The sequence below is a fragment of the Rhodamnia argentea genome, chromosome 7 (genome assembly GCF_020921035.1).
Source record: "Rhodamnia argentea isolate NSW1041297 chromosome 7, ASM2092103v1, whole genome shotgun sequence".
In the NCBI taxonomy this organism is placed as follows: Eukaryota; Viridiplantae; Streptophyta; class Magnoliopsida; order Myrtales; family Myrtaceae; genus Rhodamnia; species Rhodamnia argentea.
Window position 1 is genome coordinate 6,662,440 of NC_063156.1, and position 21,047 is coordinate 6,683,486.

General features: G+C 40.2%; 4 protein-coding genes, 2 non-coding genes and 1 pseudogene across 6 annotated transcripts in view; 4 read left to right on the plus strand and 3 right to left on the minus strand.

Annotated features, from left to right (window-relative positions):
- Positions 1-21,047, plus strand: part of LOC115746805 — a 959,385-nt gene that overhangs the window by 444,004 nt on the left and 494,334 nt on the right. The window lies entirely within an intron of this gene.
- LOC115746818 (G-type lectin S-receptor-like serine/threonine-protein kinase At2g19130) lies at positions 1,583-5,737 on the plus strand. Its single transcript, XM_030682734.2, has 3 exons — positions 1,583-1,684; positions 4,260-5,309; positions 5,540-5,737. The coding sequence occupies exons 1-3, from the start codon at positions 1,583-1,585 to the stop codon at positions 5,735-5,737; spliced, it is 1,350 nt and encodes a 449-aa protein (XP_030538594.2).
- Positions 1,621-1,737, minus strand: LOC115746938. Its single transcript, XR_004016091.2, has one exon. It is a non-coding gene; the product is annotated as a U5 spliceosomal RNA (small nuclear RNA).
- LOC115746831 (G-type lectin S-receptor-like serine/threonine-protein kinase At2g19130) lies at positions 2,983-4,327 on the plus strand. Its single transcript, XM_030682751.2, has one exon. The coding sequence runs from the start codon at positions 3,099-3,101 to the stop codon at positions 4,179-4,181; it is 1,083 nt and encodes a 360-aa protein (XP_030538611.1). The 5' UTR covers positions 2,983-3,098; the 3' UTR covers positions 4,182-4,327.
- On the minus strand, positions 5,624-5,731 carry LOC115746940 (annotated as a pseudogene).
- On the plus strand, positions 12,370-14,786 carry LOC115746829 (rust resistance kinase Lr10-like). Its single transcript, XM_030682750.2, has 3 exons — positions 12,370-12,844; positions 13,327-13,395; positions 13,477-14,786. The coding sequence occupies exons 1-3, from the start codon at positions 12,529-12,531 to the stop codon at positions 14,646-14,648; spliced, it is 1,557 nt and encodes a 518-aa protein (XP_030538610.2). The 5' UTR covers positions 12,370-12,528; the 3' UTR covers positions 14,649-14,786.
- LOC115746937 lies at positions 15,294-15,411 on the minus strand. The gene has a single exon (XR_004016090.1). It is a non-coding gene; the product is annotated as a U5 spliceosomal RNA (small nuclear RNA).

The following is a 21,047-nucleotide window of genomic DNA, read 5'->3' on the forward strand; positions in this document are numbered from 1 at the left end:
TGATTTGATCGCGAGCGACGATAGGTTAGCGATCATTGGCGATTATAAATCGAATTGGCTAATAAATGACTTTGGCACAATTGAGCCTTTATGTGGCCTAATCGAATTGGTTTATTCGTGTTGAATTGATGACTTTGTTTCGATCACGCGTTGAATGTTGATTTCCGAATGCTCTTGAGTGAATTGTGTTTGTTTGGTTAATTGTCCTGTGTCCTTGTAGTGTCTATTTGGTAGTCGCATATGCATATGACCTGTGCGATCAAAGACATATTTTAGCATGAAATGGCCTTGGGCCGAGTCTCGAGCACGTGTGTGAGCATCCGCCTAAATCAAGAGAATAAATTGATTGTGTGTTGTATGGTCATATGAGGAACGATGATGGGTTTTTCCGGCAAGTTCGTCTTGTACACATAGTAACGTACCATTTTTATGGAACCACAGACTTGCCAGACATAATTCTGCCTCGTACGTTTTAAGGGATTATCGGATGCCGGTCGCTTTGATGGACCGAAGCCCCGTATAGGGATGCCTACTTGCCGTGCCGTAGGTGCACTAGATACACCGCTTGTAGTAGGTTCGAGAGGGAAAAGAAGTCGGTCTTGCCGAAGAATGCGATCGCATTATTGTGAGAGTCGATCACGCGATCGCGTGATCCTCATCGTGGCGCCAGAGCGCGATCATCGTTAATAAATGGACTTGTGATGGACCGAAGTCCGTATAGGATGCCTACTTGCCGTGCCGTAGGTGCACTAGATACACCGCTTGTAGTGCGAGCCGGTCTTGCGGAGAATGCAGATCGCATTTTGAGTCATCACGCGATCGCGTGATCCTCATCATTGTGGCGCCAGCGCGATCATCTTAATAAATGGACTTGTGCGGTCAATGCATACTTGTGAGTGTGTGTTGGTTCCGATGTTGTTGATTGAGTTAAGCATTGCATTATGTGTGGCTAAGGTTGGTAGTATGCTGTGATGATATTGCCTTGTGGTATAATTGCTGGATATATGTTTATATCATGGTTTTATAATCCTTGTGTTTAGGATGTTATAGGCATTCCGGCTTGGCTTTTCGTTTATATCTCACCTCTTGAACCATTTTCGTCCCAAGTGATAGCTTTGGATCCAGGCCGGTTTTGTCTTTGGTGATGAAATTACTTTCCTATAACCTTTTAGGTCTTTGTGTTGGTTTTTTTTTAGTGTTAAGACTTATGCTTCTTGTATCATGTTACCTTTGACTATCTGTTTATGTATCTTTTGTATCCTTTGTTTATATGTTGTTTGGAATAAACCTTTCGCATGCGTATATATTAGTCATAACGCACCGGCGTTATCCTCGTGACCTCTTTTGGATATTGGCCGAGGCCACTCGAAATATAAAGACGCAACAGTTAATGTCGCTGAGGGACTGACTAGTCTAGAACTTGCATCATGCTTACCAGACTTTGTAGGTTCCGACCATTTGCTACCAATTCTCCATCCTCTCACGGCAGCACATTCAGTTAATGAGTTCGGTGTCTATTAAGCTCATCTATCTGTTCTCAATGAAATTAGATGAACTATTTAAACATTTATAAGATGCCCTGATGGCAACCCTTGATACTCATATCGTTGGTAGAGGTCCAGGCCAGTATAGGCGAGAGCCTTTCAAAGGGTGGCGTACACTACTGAGCATCAGCATGCACACGGTATTCTTTAGTAAAAGGCCAAAGAATAGTTCGCTCTGTGCACACCCACCGCCCACCTGTCTGATTTCCACAATTTCTAGTAGTTACTAGTTATGAGCACAAGAACAAGATTGCGGAATCGAGGTTTGTGTGACTGCACAAATTGAATGCAAATTGCAAATAGTACTATCAAGTCTACCCGACTTTGGTGGTATAATCCTCGGGGCTATCTATTGATGTAGCACTCAGCCATATATTGGCCTTGAAATGAATTTCACCACAGATGCCTCACAAGGATTTTGCTTCAATTGAGGGCACAGCAGGTCATTTTCACGATATCAAAGCTGATACCAGATGGAACCAATTTGTCAAAAGGATTAAGCTAGGCTAACCGTCCCACCAATTCTGACGGTGGGACGGTCAAATTTGGACCACAAATTTTTTTTGGTGAAACCAGGATGATAAGGTTTCATCAGTTTGACCGCCTAAATTTTTTTTTTAATTGTGAGCCAAAAGTAGAAGGCAAAATTATAAGACAAACATATCACTTGAATATGTGGTGCATATATATTAGACGTGAGCTTTTGGCTGACAATTATATAACAATGTTAGAAATGGACTTTTAGATGACAAACATATTATACGGATATATGGTGCGTGCATGTTAGATGTGGACTTCATATCATGTCGATATATGGCATGTACATATTGAATGTGGATTTTTGGTTGACAAGCATATCATGCGAATATATGTGCGTACGTATCAAATATGGAATTTTGACTGACAAGCATATTACGTGAATATTTGATGTGCGTTATTCCGTCATTTTTATCTTTGATTGTATGGGACCTCGTACAATTTTATCTTTTAATTTTTGCTAAAAATTGAAAAAAATGAAAGTGAAAATGATAAAACACCAAAATAAATTGAGGTCAGAATTGGACCGTCCCACTGTCAGAATTGGTGGGACGGTCATCATTGCTTTTTCCTTGTCAAAAATGTCAAATTTAGGAACCTTCCTTGCTAATGGGAAAGCTGTGCACATCAATAAGCCTTCGGTTGGTCCACAGTCCATGTTCTTGACTTGACTTTGTGTTAATTGGTCGATAACTCCCAAATGATCTTCTCAATCATACAATCCATCCCCATACTGAGCCTCCACCTGCCATTTACTGGCAAACTCAGTGGACAGCAGCTCATTGCAAAGCAACTGCTAGGATTCTGGTCGGCCCAAAAGAGAAATTGCCAGTGTCTTGTCACTTTCGACTCAACCTTGTTGACGGGGCAATTCAGCCAAGTCCGCCGCCTAATGAGAAGTCAAGGTTTCTCCGTTCAGAGGAAGTCTTAACAAGAGTTGCTAACTCACCATGTCAAAACCGCAGTTTGCGCAAGAAAGAGCAACGAAAGACGAGTTGCATAATCGGAAACTCAGAAATGTTTCCTTTCATGTTGCTTCTTTTCTCTGTTTCATTGTACCCCTCTTTTTCCATAAGCACCGACACCATCTTTCCGGGCGAATCTATCTCTGGAAACCGGACATTAATCTCTCAAGGGGGAACATTCGAGATGGGCTTATTTTCACCAGGTAACACTGGTAACCACTACATTGGCATTTGGTACAAAGGTTTACCTCAGAAGACTCTGGTTTGGGTTGCGAATAGGAACCGCCCTGTGTCTGACCCATTATCTTCGGAGTTGAAGCTCCTCCACGATGGTAATTTAGTCCTACTCACTTCATCCAAGCGTCAAATCTGGTCGACCGGTTCGACATCCCTCGTGCCCAATTCAACTTCAGGAGTGCTCCTTAACAATGGGAACTTCATTTTCAGGAACATATCCAATTTGTCTAATGTTGCTTGGCAGAGTTTCGATCATCTGACTGATACGTGGTTGCCAGGTGCCAAGTTTAAGTTCAACACTTCCGAAAAGACAGTTCTGGTGTCTTGGAGAAATTTAAATGATCCAGCTCCCGGAATATTCTCTGCATCCATGGGATCAGAAGGAAGAGCTGTGTTTTCGCTATTTAACAGGTCGAAAGCCTACTGGCATTGCCACGACTCGACCGGGTACGATTTTGAGCTTCACCCCTCAGTAAAGACGGAAGACATGATAAACTTCACTGTGGATTCAAACGAGAACGGGTCCTACAGCCAATATTCCTCAGTTGCTCCTTTTAGTCTTTCCAGAATTGTGCTCGAACCGACAGGGCTGCTCAGGCAATTAGTATGGGCAAAGCATACCCAGGAATGGAAAGTGCTTTGGACACAGCCAGCACAAAAGTGTGAGATTTATCCCTTTTGTGGTGCTTCTTCCAACTGCAATCAACGTGATGCACCGCTTTGTGATTGCGCGCTAGGATACTTAGATTATCTGAAGATGAAAGATCGTCTGGGCAGATGCGAGAGGCGAAATACATCGAATTGCAGTGGTGACAGGAAAGATCATTTTTTCCTCATGCCTAATACACACTTGCCAAATAATTATGATTCGGTCATGGTGGAAAACACCGAAGCATGAAGGATATTGTGCTTGAGCAACTGTTCGTGCACCGCATATGTTTACGCTGCTTACTGTCTGATATGGACGGATGAAAAGTTTTTGGTTGAACATTCCGCCAATGATACAACTTTGAGAGATTTCTATGTCCGGATAGCGGCGTCGGACTTGAATGCGGAGAGTAAGAACAAGGGAAGACCCACTTGTCACTTCATAACAGCAGTTGTAGTTGTGTCCTTAGCTTTTCTTGTGGTCCTCAGTGTGTCGCTGGTGATTATTAGGACGAGACGGTCTGCTCATGCAGCGGACGACAATTTGATGCATTTTGAATATCGAGTTCTGAAGAAGGCGACAAAGAACTTCTCTGAGAAAATCGGGGAAGGCGGGTTTAGTTCTGTTTTCCGGGGAGTACTGCCAGACTTAACTCCTATAGCAGTGAAGAAACTTTTGAACCAAAACCAAAGTCACAAACAGTTCCTCGCGGAAGTTAGAACTATAGGAACAATACAGCACGTCAATGTGGTTCGACTACGCGGTTTTTGTGCAGAAGAGTCGAAAAGGTTCCTTGTATACGAGTACCTTGCAAATGGTTCGCTCGCAGCTCATTTGTTTCAGAAAGGTTCCAGCACCCTCGATTGGAAAACCAGATACCGCATTGCTATTGGGACTGCTAAAGGATTGGAGTACCTTCATGAGAGGTGTCGAGATCACATCATACACTGCGACATCAAGCCAGAGAATATACTGTTGGGTTCAGAACTCGTACCGCAGATTGCTGATTTCGGCCTGGCTAAGCTCCTGGGACGGGATGTCAGCCGCGTAATCACCACCATGAGGGGAACCAGAGGGTACCTCGCACCAGAATGGATTACAGGAGGAGCCATCACATCGAAAGTCGACGTTTTTAGCTATGGAAAGCTGCTCTTTGAGATCATATCGGGAAAGAGGAACATTGAGGAGCTGAATAGTGATATGCGCCACTATCTACCACTTCAGATAGCTAATTCAATCGCCAAAGGAGAAGAAGTCTTGTCCCTCGTGGACCGCAGATTGAACGGACTCGTGGAGATGGAAGAAGTGTGCAGAGCATGGGAAGTGGCTTGCTGGTGCATTCAAGACAGCGAGCGAGATAGACCAACTATGTCTCAGGTAGTTCAGATTCTGGAGGGGGTTATGGTAGTAGAAAAGCCTCCAATCCCAAGAATTTTGTTGCAAATTGTAGGAAGCTATGAGACTGAAGCATAATCTAGAATCTGCATCATGCTTACCAGACTTCGAAGGACCCGACCATTTGCTACCATTTCTCCATCCTCTAGCAGCAGAAGATCCAGTTAAGGAGTTCAGTGTCTATTAAGCTCATGTGTCTGTTCTTAATGAAGTTAGATGTACTATTTAAACATTTATATGATGCCCTGATGGCAACTCTTGACACTCATATCGTTAGTAGAGGCCCATGCCAGTATAGGCAAGAGCCTTTCAAAGGGTGGCGTATGCTGCCGAGCATCGGCATGCACACGGTATTCTTTAGTATAAGGCGAAAGAATAGTTTGCTCTGTGCACACCGCGTGGCTGCCTGATTTCCACAATGGGGAAATCACTTCTCGTTCCTTGTCCGGTCCTCTTGGAATTGCAAGGTTTAGGCCTCTTGGTCCCGGTCCAGACATGTGCATGGCATAGGAAATCACATGAAAATACCAAATCTTGTCCCAGGCAGTAACTTGTAGTTTCTTCTTCTTCTGTGGTCTTGATCTTTGACCGACAGATTCAGATGTTGTAGATAAACTAGTTGTATTGGATTTCCTAGCAAAATAGTAAGAAAGGACTAAGGAGTCCACCGGAAGACTCCATCTTCATTGTATGCACCAAACATGTCCATCATCAATCCATTCATCACATTGCAAGAGTTAATTCCTTGATTATGGATGTTGACATGGGCTCATCTTAGTCTTAACGCCTCCTAAGTCATATACATATGCAGCACTATGGTTTTATAATCAAAGTCATTGGTAAAACGACATCGTCCAAAGTAATCGTATACGTAAAAAGATAAATTATATGTCGATCGATCGGCATGGCCAAACAGTGTTGGTCATATAAAAAGCAAAGTACGTGTGTATAGGTCCAAAACGGGATGTCGGAGGACTCATGGAGACAAAAGTGTTTGGAAAAATCAAGTAATCCGGAAAAAGAATGGAATCAGATTTTGAGGCGTTAATACACTCTCTTTAAGTAATTACTTACCCCACAAATATTGCTAACAGTTACCGATAAAAATCCTTTGGAATACAACAAATTCCCATGTGAGAATACCAAATAGCTATTCCGGTATTCTCGATGAACTCTTAAAGGGAAATAACTGAAAATAATGGCCATACATCTTAGGAAGAAACGTTGATAATTTATGAGGAAAGATAATTAGACACGTGATGGGAAATGAGCAGTAATTATAATCATAATGACAGTTGAATACCAAGTTGTTCATGATGTTTTAGTTTCAGTGCTTCTTTGGACTATCATACTAATTTCGCGATCATAAAGTCGTGATGGTTCTCTTGCACGTCCTGCCTTGAAGGGCCGAGTGAAAATGGGTTGTCTATGGTCCTAAGTTTTTAACGGGCCAAGTAAAAATGGATCCAAAAAAGTTAAAGTTGAATCAGATGGGTCAAAAATAATCACACAATTGAACCCATTTTCGACTCATTTTTGGCCCGTGGCCTGCAGCAACCCAAACACCACTTGTAAATGTGCCTCAATTCTGTTAGCTTATATTTTATATTTTCTATTTTATATGTTTACTTGGGTTGGGCTTGGCTTGGGTCAATGGGCCTCAAATATATTAGCTTATATTTTTTATTTTTTAATTTCTATAAGTAAAAAAAGAAAAATAAAATTAGAAAAATGCAAAAACTATTCAAGTCGCCGTTTGGCCGGTCACCGCCGCTATTTGCGGCCGGAAAAATAAAAATAAAATATATGTTTTTAAAATATAAAAATTTAGAAAAATTTAGAAAAATGAAAAAACTGTTCAAGCTGCCGTTGGTCGCGGGCGGCCAGAAAAATAAAAGAATTGAAACAAAATTATTTTTTAAGAAAATAAAAAATTAAAAGAAAAAAATTAAAAATAAAATATTTTAAAAAATGCTAAAATTAATTTTTAATAGAAATAAATTTAAAAAAAATTAATAAAAATATACCAAGATATACAATAGCAAAACAATCCTGACACATTACCGATATCCACAGAAATTAGGAAATATTCTTTGTCGAAGATTATGAATAATCTCTATAGCTACAGAAGATATATCCCAACAGAGATTTCCCACATATAAATAAATAACAAGGGCTCAAATAACCCGACAAAGCCGCCAACTCTCTCCCTGACCCAGTCCCCGATTTCGAGCTCAGACGCCATGTCTCCCCTCCTCCTCCTCCTCCTCCTCTTGCTTTCGTTTTTCAGCGCGAGCCAAGCTCGCCCAGGCCCAATGCGGGTTGCTTCCGCCGCCCCAGCCGTCGATGCCAGTCCGTTCACTCCCAAGGCGTACCTTGTCCGCTACTGGAACCGGCACGTCGCCAAGCCTCGCCCCTGACCGCTGCGGACGTGGTGGCGTTCGCCAAGCTCACCGCCCGCGGCTCCATCTCCGCCCACCTCCAGTCCTCGACTGAATCTTTGGAGCTGTTGTCATAAGGTCGCGAAATTGTGTTGTTGCAACGTTACTGCTATCTATTGACGTCTAAATTTTGACTATCTTTTGTTAGTCATTAAATTTCTGCGTTTAGAGCAGAAAAGGGGTGAGCAGAGAGAGAGAGCGCTTCACCCAGTGAGGGAAAAGGGAGCAGAGAGAGAGAGAGCTTCACAGTACGTCCACATAAAAGCGAGAAGGATTTTGAGGGGGCTTCGTAAAAAAGGGTGAGAGGGTGAGAAAGAGAGAGTATGACACAGTAGAAAAGTCAGAGGTCTTTGACTGGTGATCGGACAGCAGAAAAGGGGTATCAGATTCTCACTCTGAAAAATCAAAAACTCACCTTAGAAATTAGGAAGCAAAAATTGTGATCGAGAACTTTTCTCGGATTGCTCTCCATCACCATTCTTGGCGGTCTTTCTCTGCACACACGAGAAGTTCATTGTGTTTGGCCTAATCTTGATCCATTATGGCTCCTTGCATCTGACGTGTGGATGCTCAAAAAATTGAAAAGAGGATTTGGTCAGACATCCACAAATGTCCATGAAGTTGCTGCCGTGATACCTCGGCCACAAGTATGATATTGCATTGAGAAGCCCGTCCAATCCGAGTTCCTCACTGACGAATTGCTTGGGTTTATCAACATGCACCGAAGTAGTTCTTATTGCTCAATTGAGTGGGTCCCGACTCTTACCGAATTCGTCATTTAGTCGTGAGACCAGCCCCACGCCTAAGGAGTCCCTGTCGTAAGCGAGTCCTCACCAAGCTGATTTGATCCGATCCAAGCTTGGAAAGCTCATCTCAAATTCAAGGTAAAAATTGTGATCTTTATCAATTGCAATATTTACTTCCCTGCTTTGTGATTTGTTGCATATTTTTGCATATTTTAGCTTAGCATGAAATATTTTGCATCTCTTAGAACATTGCCTATCTAACCATGCAGATTTGATTAGGAAATTTTTTTTTCCTAATTCGCAACTTGTCATACGAGCAAGGATTTGAGTTCGATCGTTAATCGTAGGATTACTAATTAAAGATTTGGCTCAAATATTTGTGAAATGTTTTCAAAAATCAGTTGATATATCCAATTGATTTGATTGGCATAATATCTTTAGATTGAATATTCACTTGCATGACATTTAAAATTCTAAAAGATATTGCATCGCATTTTAGATAAAGTTGCAACCTTAAATTAAGATCATGTAGTTATTTGCACATTTAATTTAAGTTTAGAATGAGTTAATGTAGATTTGCATTCTAGGATAGAATCCGCATATTTGAGTAGATTTTCATGTCTAATTTATCTTTAATAGATTAGGGATTAGGAAAACTTGAACCCTAAAATATGTAAGATAATTATCTTTAGGCATTTTTTTTTTTGGGGTCATTCATTAATCCAAAAAATACAAAATTAAAACAAGCTTCCTATGTCATTTGCATGCTAGGTTTAGATCATATAGAATTTGCATGTTTAGGTCTTCAATTGATTCGTGAGCCATGTAGTTGATTTAATTAGATTGTCACATCACATGTACATTAGTTCAATTTAATTTGCATGTCATCTAGCTTAGGCTTGCATTTGCATCATGACATTGCATCATTTAGCACAAAATTCATACATCATACGCATTCGTAAAAAAACAATAATTAAAAAAAGAAACAATGGATTCTGTGGCGCATGCTCCTTGCAAACCATTGTCTTCCGGTTGTTATGTTAATTGATTATGCACCCGCATGATAACCTTTGCTAGTGGCTTAAGTTAAAATTAATTAATGTTGCTTGACAAAATTCTTTTTCATGAAATGAAATGGTACCGAAAGAGCGTTAGGGTAATCTAGCGTAATCAAGTTCCCGGACGTAGAATCTCTAGTTCATAGGAGTAATTTAGTTCTCTCGCTAATTTACTTAGGTTTCTAATCAACCTAACAAAAATGATTAGTGGCGACTCCAATTCAAATATCTTTGCATGTCAATTATTTGGAATCATAACTTGTGATTTGGTATGGACTCGGGAGAGTCCGAATTAGATTAGCAAATAATTAACCCGATAATCCATTAGCCTGGAGTTTTCGAATTTTAGGTCGCAACCCTACCTATAAGATTTATGGAGCTCAAGCAAAATGGAATTTCATCATTCAACATTTCAACAGGACAGTCAATAATGTCAATCCCGTTTGAAATAGCTTTTGACTATGCTAAGTTAGTGCAACCAGGACAATCCCCACTTGCCCCATTGAGCGAAATAACCAACGGTGTAGCTGAGAGAATTGAAAATACTGGATTTTAGAATATCCAAACATCCTAAACAAGCACGTTAAACACAACCAGGGAATTTGGACCAAAAAAAAAAAAAACACAACCAGGGAATACCTAGGTTGTGAGCAAAGAAAAATCGTTTTACATCGGCATGTTGAATCATTAGACATACAAGTTTATGATTTTGCAATTTCTAGCCTCCCCGCGCCAACTTCCGTCATCTGGCTTATGCTCTTCACCTATCCTTCCAACAGAATGACTACGAATTTACGTCTATACTTTCCCATATATTACGGGTAATGTCAAATCTCTGCATAATTTTCAATGATGGAACCTTTAGTTGGTCCACACAATTCACATTTCGTAACTTAACAGTGGGTTAATTGGCTGACTTGAACATTTCAATGACCGATGGCCCCCAACTGACCATCTCCATCATATAATTCATCCCTAGACAACTAGTGGGGGGCAATTATTTTCAAAGCAACTGCTGGAATTGGTCACCCATCAAGAAAAACAGCCGGTGTCGTCACTTTCGACTCATCCTTGTTGGACCGGCAGTTCCCGAAGACCGTTGAATTATAGATTTATCGATTCAGAGAAAGCCTTAAAAGTTGCTAACTTACCGAGTCAAAAGCGTAGTTGCGAATGAAGGAGCAACAAGAGATCAGTTGCGTAATGTTTCCTAGTACTTTGCTTCTTTTCTCTGTTTCATTTGGCCCCTCCTTGTCCATAAGCACCGACGCCATCTTATACGTCGAGTCTATCTCCAGAAGACACTGGTCCACACTACACGCTCGTGGCCACCGGCAATCCTTCATGGCTGCCGGATCGTTGCTGTGGCTGAGTGAACGCCAAGCATCATCAAGGCTGACTAGTCACCATTCACCAAGCCACTACTCTGTCTCTAGAACTGGTTTCTATGTGTGTGTGTGTGTGTGTGTCGTGCTCAAGCGCGACTAGGATACGAGCTCGAGCTCGCTCTCATTGCCATGCTTGAGCACTAACTCGCTGTGATGTCAATGGAGGTGATAAATCCAATGAAAGTTGTTTTGAAATGGGCGTGTTCCCTACTCGTTAAGACCAATACGTAATTATACAGTCGTTTCAATCTACTAGCTAATTGAATCCTGAAGGTGATCATTATTATTTATTAGGAGCTTGTTTTTCTGTACAGGTGAAAAAGGAAATTAAGTTGTGTTTTTTTTTTTTTGGAAATGAAAAGATAACGAGTATAGAAAAGAAAGTCAAACATAATTTCAACTTTTCACTCTAAGGGAAATAGATAACATAAATACGAACAATTTGTTCGAGGAAAAAAAAAACAAGGTTTGTGTAAAATAAAACCACTACTCACTGTTGAGTTGTTTGTTGAGGGTGCTTTTGGAATTTACCTGAACCTTTTAAAAATTTTAGAATTTGATTACAATTTAAATAAACCAAACACTCACTAGTCACGCTTTTAAAGAAGAACAAATCCATTCCACTAGCTCATTGGTAAAATGTATCACTGTAACTAGCTTAATTTTCCACAAATCCTAATTGGAGAAGACTTTCTCCACTCACTTTTTTGAATCGTGGATTACAAGTTATGAAGAAAAATTACCGAAAAAGTCCTAAATTTATTCAAATTGTGTCAATTTAATCTTAAATATTTTTTTATGTCAATTCAGTCCCATTTGGCTGGCCGGCGCTGACGTGGCAAAATTTTAATATTTTCCTTTTTTTTTAATATCAGAATATCAATTATGAATATGTAAACGCGGGCGTTGTCGGTGTCCAAAACCAATCGATCATAAACATGGTGAGAGGAAAATAAAGGCCTTGTCCGCGCTCCACTTTCTTGACTTGCGCGTCTCTGGGTCATTTGCTTTGACTTGGACTTTTCCAAAGACGACTCCAACTAATCAACTTCAATCAGGATACGTCTCTCTAAATGTATCCCCTTTCCTATCCAGCCTCGCCATTGCACAAAATAGTCTTGAACATCAGGTACCAAATGGAGCCTTTCCTACTGCTCCTCCTTCTGGTAATACAAGGTGGGATTCGTTGCTATGCCCAGAACCATCGCCCGTGCGCCCCTTCGGCGTGCGGTGAGGTCGGTAACATTAGCTATCCCTTTCGATTGAAGGACGACCCGAAAGGCTGCGGCGACTCGAGGTTTGAGCTGGCATGTGAAGATAACCGCACGGTGCTGTCACTGTATGCTGGCCAATATCACGTGAGAAGGATAGTACGCCTCAGCAGTTACAGGGGTTCCATTGAGGGGTATTTGGAAGTGGTTGATGTCGGGCTGCAAAAGAGCAACTGTTCCTCCCTTCCTCTCCACCCGTTAACATACTCTAATTTCAGTGGAGCCGATGGAAGTGAACCGTACTCCGGGAGTTATTCATTTCGCACGGTGACCATTCTGTCTTGCTCAAAGCAAGTGATGTCCCCTTCATATATAGACACTGAACCATGTACATCTTCAAACGGGTACTACACATACGCCTTCCTCGAAGCGATGCCATCCGATATTGAGGATTCTTGCACCATAATCACGTCAATATTTGCAGCAAAGTATTTGTTTTTATGGGATGAAACAGGAGCATCGCCCCCGGAAAATATCTCCTACAAGGACATCCACAGTGCGATGGCCGACGGGTTTAATCTATCATACTGGGTGCTGCCGCGGAAGAAAACATTTCAGTTTTGCTTCTTAGGCTTTCGATACGGTGGGAAAAAATGCATTTCCTACTACTACTGTAAGTATGCCTTTCCATCGAAGTACTTTACCCTGATCAGTATGGTAATATTTGGCTCTAGCTATAGCTCTTTTGCCATAAAGCGAGCTACTGTGACTGGCTGGTGTGAATATCAAAGTAACAGATGCAAGTGAAGTTTGTAGAACTCCCAACCATCGCGATTCGGTAAAAACCGGACTCGAGGGGATTAAGATGACATGCAGACAAATTGGTTCACTGTGAAAAAAAAAAAAAAATCGTCGTTCTCGAGAAAAAGGAGGATCGCAATCATGTCGTGATGTGTTTTATTCCTGTTCACGCAATGACAGTTGAAACTTGCAATATAGAACACACTCAAACTAAGTTCGTTTGAAGTCAACATTGCACATCTCGATTTTTTAAAGTTAATCAGGATAATGTTACTTCTTTCCTTAAAAGTATTTTTCATTCATTGCTCAGCTAGTTTTGATTACATGTCTTAATTAATCTCTTGCTTTCTGTAGACAATTCTTCCTGGGGTAGGGCGCTAAATGTTGCATTGAATACAGTTCCTGACGTCGGCTTTGTCTTTGGTATGGATTATTTCTTTGTATGTTCTTTAAAACAAAAATGACTATGCTTTGCACTAATCAATAAGGCAATTTTCTACACAGTTCACTTCTTGGCAGCAAAGTTCATATTCGGAGCTCCATGTGTATTCGTACTTCTAATCTATAAGTGGATGAGAAGGCATCAAGCAATGGACGCAAACGTGGAAGAATTTCTTCAAGCTCACAACAACTTTTTGCCCATAAGGTACTCTTACTCAGATATCAAGAAGATCACAAAAAATTTCAAACACAAGTTAGGTGAAGGGGGATTTGGTTCCGTGTATAGAGGAGTACTTAGGAGTGGCGATGAAGTTGCAGTTAAGATTTTGAACAACCCGAAATCTAATGGCCAAGATTTTATAAGCGAAGTGGCCACAATAGGAAGGATCCACCACGTTAATGTGGTGCATCTTGTTGGATTTTGCTTCGATTACTCCAAACAAGCTCTTGTCTATGATTTCATGCCCAATGGATCTTTGGATAAGCACATTTTGCATAAAGATGGTGATACTTCTCTTGATTATAAGAAAATGTATGAGATCTCTCTTGGCATAGCTAGAGGGATAGAGTATCTGCATCGGGGATGTGACATGCAAATTCTACACTTTGACATCAAGCCTCACAACATTCTTCTTGACCATAGTTTCACTCCCAAAGTTTCTGATTTTGGACTTGCAAGACTTTATCCCACCGGTCACAGTATAGTAACATTGACCGCAGCAAGAGGAACTTTGGGATATATGGCGCCAGAGCTATTCTATAAGGACATTGGTGGTGTTTCTTACAAAGCCGATGTTTATAGTTTTGGGATGATGTTAATGGAAATGGCCGGTAGAAGGAGGAATTTAAATGCAAACGCAAAGGCTTCAAGTGAAATTTATTTTCCTTTGTGGGTTTATGATCAACTCAGCAAAGAAAACGAGGTTGAGATGGTAAATGCCATAGAAGAGGAGAGAGAGACAACGAGGAAGATGATAATTGTTGCTCTTTGGTGCATACAATTGAGCCCTCATGATCGACCGTCAATGAGCCGAGTACTTAACATGCTAGAAGGAGAGATGGATAAATTACAACTTCCCCCAAAACCACTTTTGTATCCGAGGGAGACTCCAATTGATGATGTTGAGACTGAGCTAGAACTTGAAACATTCTCATTTTCCTCGAGCGCTCCAACAATTTATAGTAGTTACACCTACAAGGATCATAATGAGATTGCGGAATCTAGTCTTGTGTGATTGTAGAAATTGAATGCAAATTTAAGCAATATCATCGCTTGTACACGATTTTAGTGGTATAATTGTTGAGGCTATCTATTGGTACCGTACTTGTACTATACTGGCCTTGAAATGAATTTCAACACAGAAGCCTCGCTTACAAGGATTCTGCTTCAAGTTAGGGCATAGTAGTTCATCTTCACAATTCTAAAGCTGATTCCCAGATATAATCAATTCGTCAAACATGTCAAATTTTTAGAAACCTTCTATCCTTATTATTAATGGGTAAGCTATGTAAAAACAATATTTGGATAATTTTTCCATTGATGGGCATCATGTTAGCCCCAATTCATCCTCCTTAGTCTCTGCAGTTACATCTACATACCTTTTTGGCCGAGGCCACTCGAAATATGAAGTTAATATGGCTGCTGATGGACTGACTGGTCTAGAATCTGCATCATGCTTACCACACTTTGTAGGTTCCGACCATTTGCTACCATTTCTCCATCCTCTCACGGCAGCAGATGCAGTTAAGGAGTTCGGTGTCTATTAAGCTCATCTGTCTGTTCCTAAGCTCATGTATCTGTTCTTAATGAAGTTAGATGAACTTTTTAAACACTTATATGACCCTTGACACTCATATCGTTAGTAGAGGCTCAGGCCACTAGGCCAGTATAGGCGAGAGCCTTCCAAAGGGTGGCGTGTGCTGCTGAGCATCGGCGTGCACACGGTATTCTCTAGTAAAAGGGGAAAGAATAGTTTGCTCTGTGCACACCACGCAGTTGCCTGATATCCACAAGTAGTAGCCAACCACATTGCATAGTCTTTCGAATGATCTCTACATCTTGCTTTTGTCGGTGTGGGACTGGGATTCACCAATGGGGGAAACCACTTCTCGTTCACCGTCCGGCCCTCTTGGAATTGCAGGGTTTAGGCCTCTGGTCCTGGTCCAGACATGTGCATGGCTTGTGAAATCACCGGAAAATAACTTGTAGTTTCTTCTTCTTCTTCTTCTTGATTTTGACCAAGAGATTCAGATGTTGTAGATAAACTAGTTGTGTTGGATTTCCTCGCAAAATATGTCCATCACAAGACTCCATCTTCATTGTATACACCAAACATGTCCATCACCACTCCATTTATCACGTTGCAAAAGTTAACTCCTTGATTATGGATGTGGGCATGGGTTCATCTTAGTCTTAACGCCTCCTAGGTCCTATACATATGCAGCACTCCGGTTTTATTATGAATTTTTGAGTAACCAATATAGATAAAAGTTATTAGTAAAACTATATTGTCCGGAGCAGCTGTATACGTAAAAATACAATTTATACATCAAAATCCAATGTTTAACATGTCGGTCCACGGGTACAACTCTTGCATAATAAGAGTTTTAGAATCTAAAAAAGAAAAAAAGATTTAAAATCCTCACAAAGTAAGTGGTCCCCAATCACTCTATGTAGTAATGTAAAATTCTATCTACATGGACACATCGGGCTTTGCTCAAGAAAACGCGTACGCCATAATTTTTTTTTTTTCGAAAAATGGTTTCCTGACAGTACTGTCATCAACATTGCAATCTCAACCATAGATTCACACACTATCATCGCGTGCTTTGCATAAGACACTCATTGATTGGGAGATCGTGCGGTCAGAAATAATCGCCTGCATTGTCCGACTGTCAGGCTAGTAACTCCTAGGGACAAAGACCACTAAAAAGAGTTAAGCTTTTGGCACGATTTTAAAAAGGAGTTTTTAGCCAACCGATCCACATGGTCGCACAGTGATGGTCATGTAAAAAGCAAAGTAAGGAGATCAACTCGCTCATGGAGGAAGTTTCAAGTCTAAAAAATAGCCCTTGTGTCCCTGAAACACTTCTTCTCCAAGAGCAAATGTAGACTATTATGGTCTCGTTTTAATTGACAGTGTTTGAACTCCAAACTTCCTTGCCCAACTCTTAACAGCGAAGATGCAAGAAAAGTTGATGCAGGAAGAGTCAGAGAATTGGTAACCCACGTTTGGGAAGTCACTGAAATTTTCTAAGTTTGTTTTAATTAAACAGCTGGCTCCGTAGAATATCCAATTAAGCAACATTAATTAAGAGGGAGATAGAGAGAGATAATTTGTCTGCCTTTTAATTATAGTTACTTTGATCTTGCTGTACGAGAATACATGATAAGGAGTATGATGGGGAACCTAGGCATTACCTTAATCTCAAGGATGTCATTTGTCTCGGGCCACGAATAACATTTGCTCGCCCTTATTGTTTCTTCTTTTTTAATTTAAACTTTTTTTTTTTTTTTTTGGTCCACACAGCGTGCGTTAACCTCCAAAACCAATTCTAGAAACCCTACAAAGATGCAGGAAGTACTATAATCGTCCTATAGATACCGCATGCTGAAGTTCGTGAATAACCCAAACCGTTAGTCCTTCAGTCATGGCTTCTACTGCAGCCCAGAAAATCTGCTTCGTTTTCTTCGTTTTCTTGACCGCCTCGAGATCCGCCTCGGTGCAATTGTCCACAAGGATAATTACTACACGGGAAAGTGCCGGGAAGCACTCGAGACAATTAGATCCGCAGTGAAATCGGCGGTGGCCAATAGGTCTCGTATGGGAGCATCCTTGCTCCGTCTTCACTTCTATGATTGCTTCGTCAATGCTAAGTCTCATTCGCTTTCTCACTCTGCTCTATGTTTTTCACTTCGCGTCCATTTCATTCTTTTGTGCATGTGTTGCATGTTAATTCGCATCCCTGTCAGAAAAGAAAAGAAAAGGAAAGAAGATCAACATTTCAGTTAACCAGAACGGATCATCTAAATAGTGAACTTATGAGGTAAGAAAATACATTTATTTCCTGACGATTCCTATATGGGTTAGGAATGAACTAAAAGCTTGCACGTAAAATAACATCATGCGAAGCATCGGTTCTGCTAGAAGACAACACGAACTTTACCGGGGAGGAGATGGCATTTCCCAACGTGAACTCTGTAAGGGGATTTGATGTGATCAATGCCATCAAGTCAGAAGTGGAGAAATTGTGCCTCGTACTCATGTTGTGTGCCGACATCTTAGCCGTTGTTCCTAGGGACTCCGTTGTCGAAGTAAGTGCACAATCCTCGAGATTTCTTGGAACATAATTTCACTATTGATATCCTAAACTTTTGTGGATTCAATTATTTTGATCTTAAATTGGGTGGACGGAGTTGGGAAGTTCAACTAGGAAGAAGAGATTCGACCACGGCGAGCCTAAACGCTGTTAATGCCAACCTCCTAGCTCCAACTCCTAATCTCAGCACCCTCATCACCTCTTTCTCCTGCAAAGGCTTCACGGCCAAAAGAAATGATGGCACTCTTAGGCTGAGCATGGTAACCATTATGTTCAAGAAAATTGATTCTGATTAAAATGACTTTTTCTGACTCTGCTCCTGGATGAGTTTTAGAGAATTATAACGCATTTGATAGCTGTCCAAAATTTCTGTTTATGGAATAAAAACGTATTTGATAACTGTACAAAATTTCTGTTTTAAAAAACTATTTCTCTTCCTAATTTTTTCATTTAAGTCAAATAACTATGTAGTTACTTTGTAAAATTTCATCCTAAATTGAAGACTAATTTCCATTGCACACTAAAATAATTTAAAATATATATTTTTTAGCATGTCATAAATGAAACACAAATTTTAATACATGGTATTTGAAGTTCGATTGAAGCATATAACAGTTCCCATATTAGGAACTCATTTTTTCTTTAAATTTTACGTTGTCCAAAACACATACAAACAAAGCAACCGAATAACCAAATAATCCACTGACAAAAAAGAAAAACAAATTATCCTTCTTCATACGAAGTACAAGTCCTTCACTATCATTTTGCAGCTTCTGTCCTAAATCCAAGTATGCGTTTGGCTCCGGCTTCACGTTCGGATGGTCACATTTTGTGACGCATAGCTACGAGTATATATGTTATCATTCGCATGTTGGATGCCCTCATTTTTTGCTAAATTTTTTGCAGAAAAGTGAAATCTATGAAATCTAGAAAATTTAGGCTTGAAAATGAGGTCAAAATAGCCTAATCTAAGCTTCTTCTATTTTTAGTTATTTTCTAAATTTTTTTGATTTTTTAAAAATTTTCCAATTTTTTCGAATTTTTTTGTTTTATTTTATTTTATTTTTATTAGGTTGAGGGAAAAGTAACAAGAGAACTGAAGGGAAAAATGAGAGATGTGAGACTTCATTCTGTTTTGTGATTATCAAAAGTGATTCTTTTTTTCCGGAATCAACTTTTTTTTTGTTCTGGATTTTGCTCTAAAACCGATTTCGATTCTCTAAAATTGATTCTGATGACAAAATCAAAATTACAATCATTTACATTACCAAATAGGATTATCATATTTTTTTGTCCCGAGGAACATAATCAGAAAACTAGAATGGTTCTCATGTAGGACTTTAGGATCCCACACCATAGGCCATGTCGGGTGCGTGACGTTCCGAGCCCGGCTCTACGGCGAGAAGGACATAAGCTTATCATTTGCCACGTCTTTAAAGGCCAATTTCCCCAGCTCGGGAGGCGACAGCAACCTCTCCCCACTTGACGTAACGCGGCCGGTGTCCCTAGACTAGCAGTTGTTCGGTGGGGGTTCGATGAACGCTCAAGTGACTGCCTTGAGCAAGAACATGGGCTTGTTCAAGAACGATTTCCCAAGGCCATGGTCAAGATGAAAAGAAAAAAATTAATAAGAAAAAAAATATAAGAAAAGAAAAAAATTAATGTAACAATGAAATCATTAAATAGTAAAAAAATTGAATTTTTTTAAAATATTCACAAAACCTATTTATCTCATTTAAGATCTAGCGAGCTTCGAGCTCTCTGGAATCGACCGTGTTTGGGGCTGGTTGCCGAGCTGTCGGTCGTGGCCGAGACCCGGCGACTAGCAAAGAAAGAAGGAAAAGGGAAAAGAAAAGAAAAGAAATTTAAAAAAGAGAAAGAAAAAGGACAAGAAAATTTTTAGGAATATATTTTTTCAAAAATATATAAGAAACGAATTTTCCTAAATATGATTAAATATTGAAGTGTTGCAACAATACGGGTCGGATTGGATATGAGTCATTAAATTTGTATAGCATGAAAATGGGTCAAAATGGATTATACGAGTCGGACTATATTCAACCCCGCCCAACCAACCCCGTTTGACATATTTACATGTGAATTGCACATGGATTGCACGTGCAATACTAATGCAACTTTGTGAAGGATGATGATATCTCTGTGATGATCATAATCCCAGAGTCTCTTGCGCTGATGTTCTTTCTCTGGCCACTTTTGATGTCGTCTCTTTCCTCATAAGATAAAATTGCCTGATTGATTATCTAAAACCATAAAATTCTTCACCAAAAATGGTCTTTATATAAGGTTAATAAACCTATGAACATGACGGCAATGTTTCGTTAGCGTCCAACATCATTGGACACATTCCACACAAATTATCACCAAGAAAGGCTTCAATGTGAACAATCTTGTCATTCTTCTGGATTAGTTGACATGACCATGTCAATTGATAGTGCCTGCGATTTTTTTTTTTCTAGATGGTTGAATTAAGGTTTCATGACTTACATTTGGATCGTTAAATTAGCATCACATATTGCCTTGAGTTAAGACATTGCACAATGTATAATGAAATGATCCATGTCTTTGCTCCTTGATCAGGTGCGCAGACCATTGGAGTTGCTCATTGCGGCACATTTTTTAGGAGGCTCTACAGCTTCACTAGAAAAGGAGAAGCCAACCACTCTCTGAACGTCACATGTGCTACATTCCTCTGGACCCAGTGCCCTAACCTGCCAACCCAGCTACGACGGTGGAAAGGGATCCGCAAAGCTCGCTCCCCTTGGAAGGCCATTACTTTGATATTCCAACGGAAAACAGGGATCGTTCCAATCCGACGTCGCGCTCTTGACGAATCAAGGCATGGCCAAGGTGGTATAGCAGCTTCGGTCGCCGGCCATGTTCTTCTACAAGTTTGGCAAGCCGATCAAGATGGGGGAATCGGGTTGGTCAATGGAACTTCCGGAGAGATTCGAAAACGATGTGGGCTGGTGAATCAATTGTAAGGGAGCGATCAGTTGGTGTTGTGGGTCATATTTTCAATCATTGTTGCTCTTTGCGGTTTAGTAATTTGACAATGTCGTGATGTGTTCTTTGCAAGTCTTAATCAATATAAGAGTGCATTTACTTCACGAACAACTACTTGAAAACGGAAAACGATTTCCTAGAAATCATTTTCCGGTAAGTTAAAAACGAAATTGAATTTTTTGTTATTTTGTATAGCTTACTATTTAATAAAATGTTATTAGAGAATGATGGAAGATGAAAAAAGAAATAAGACAAGAAAACAAATTAAAAAAGAGTGGAAAAAATAACAA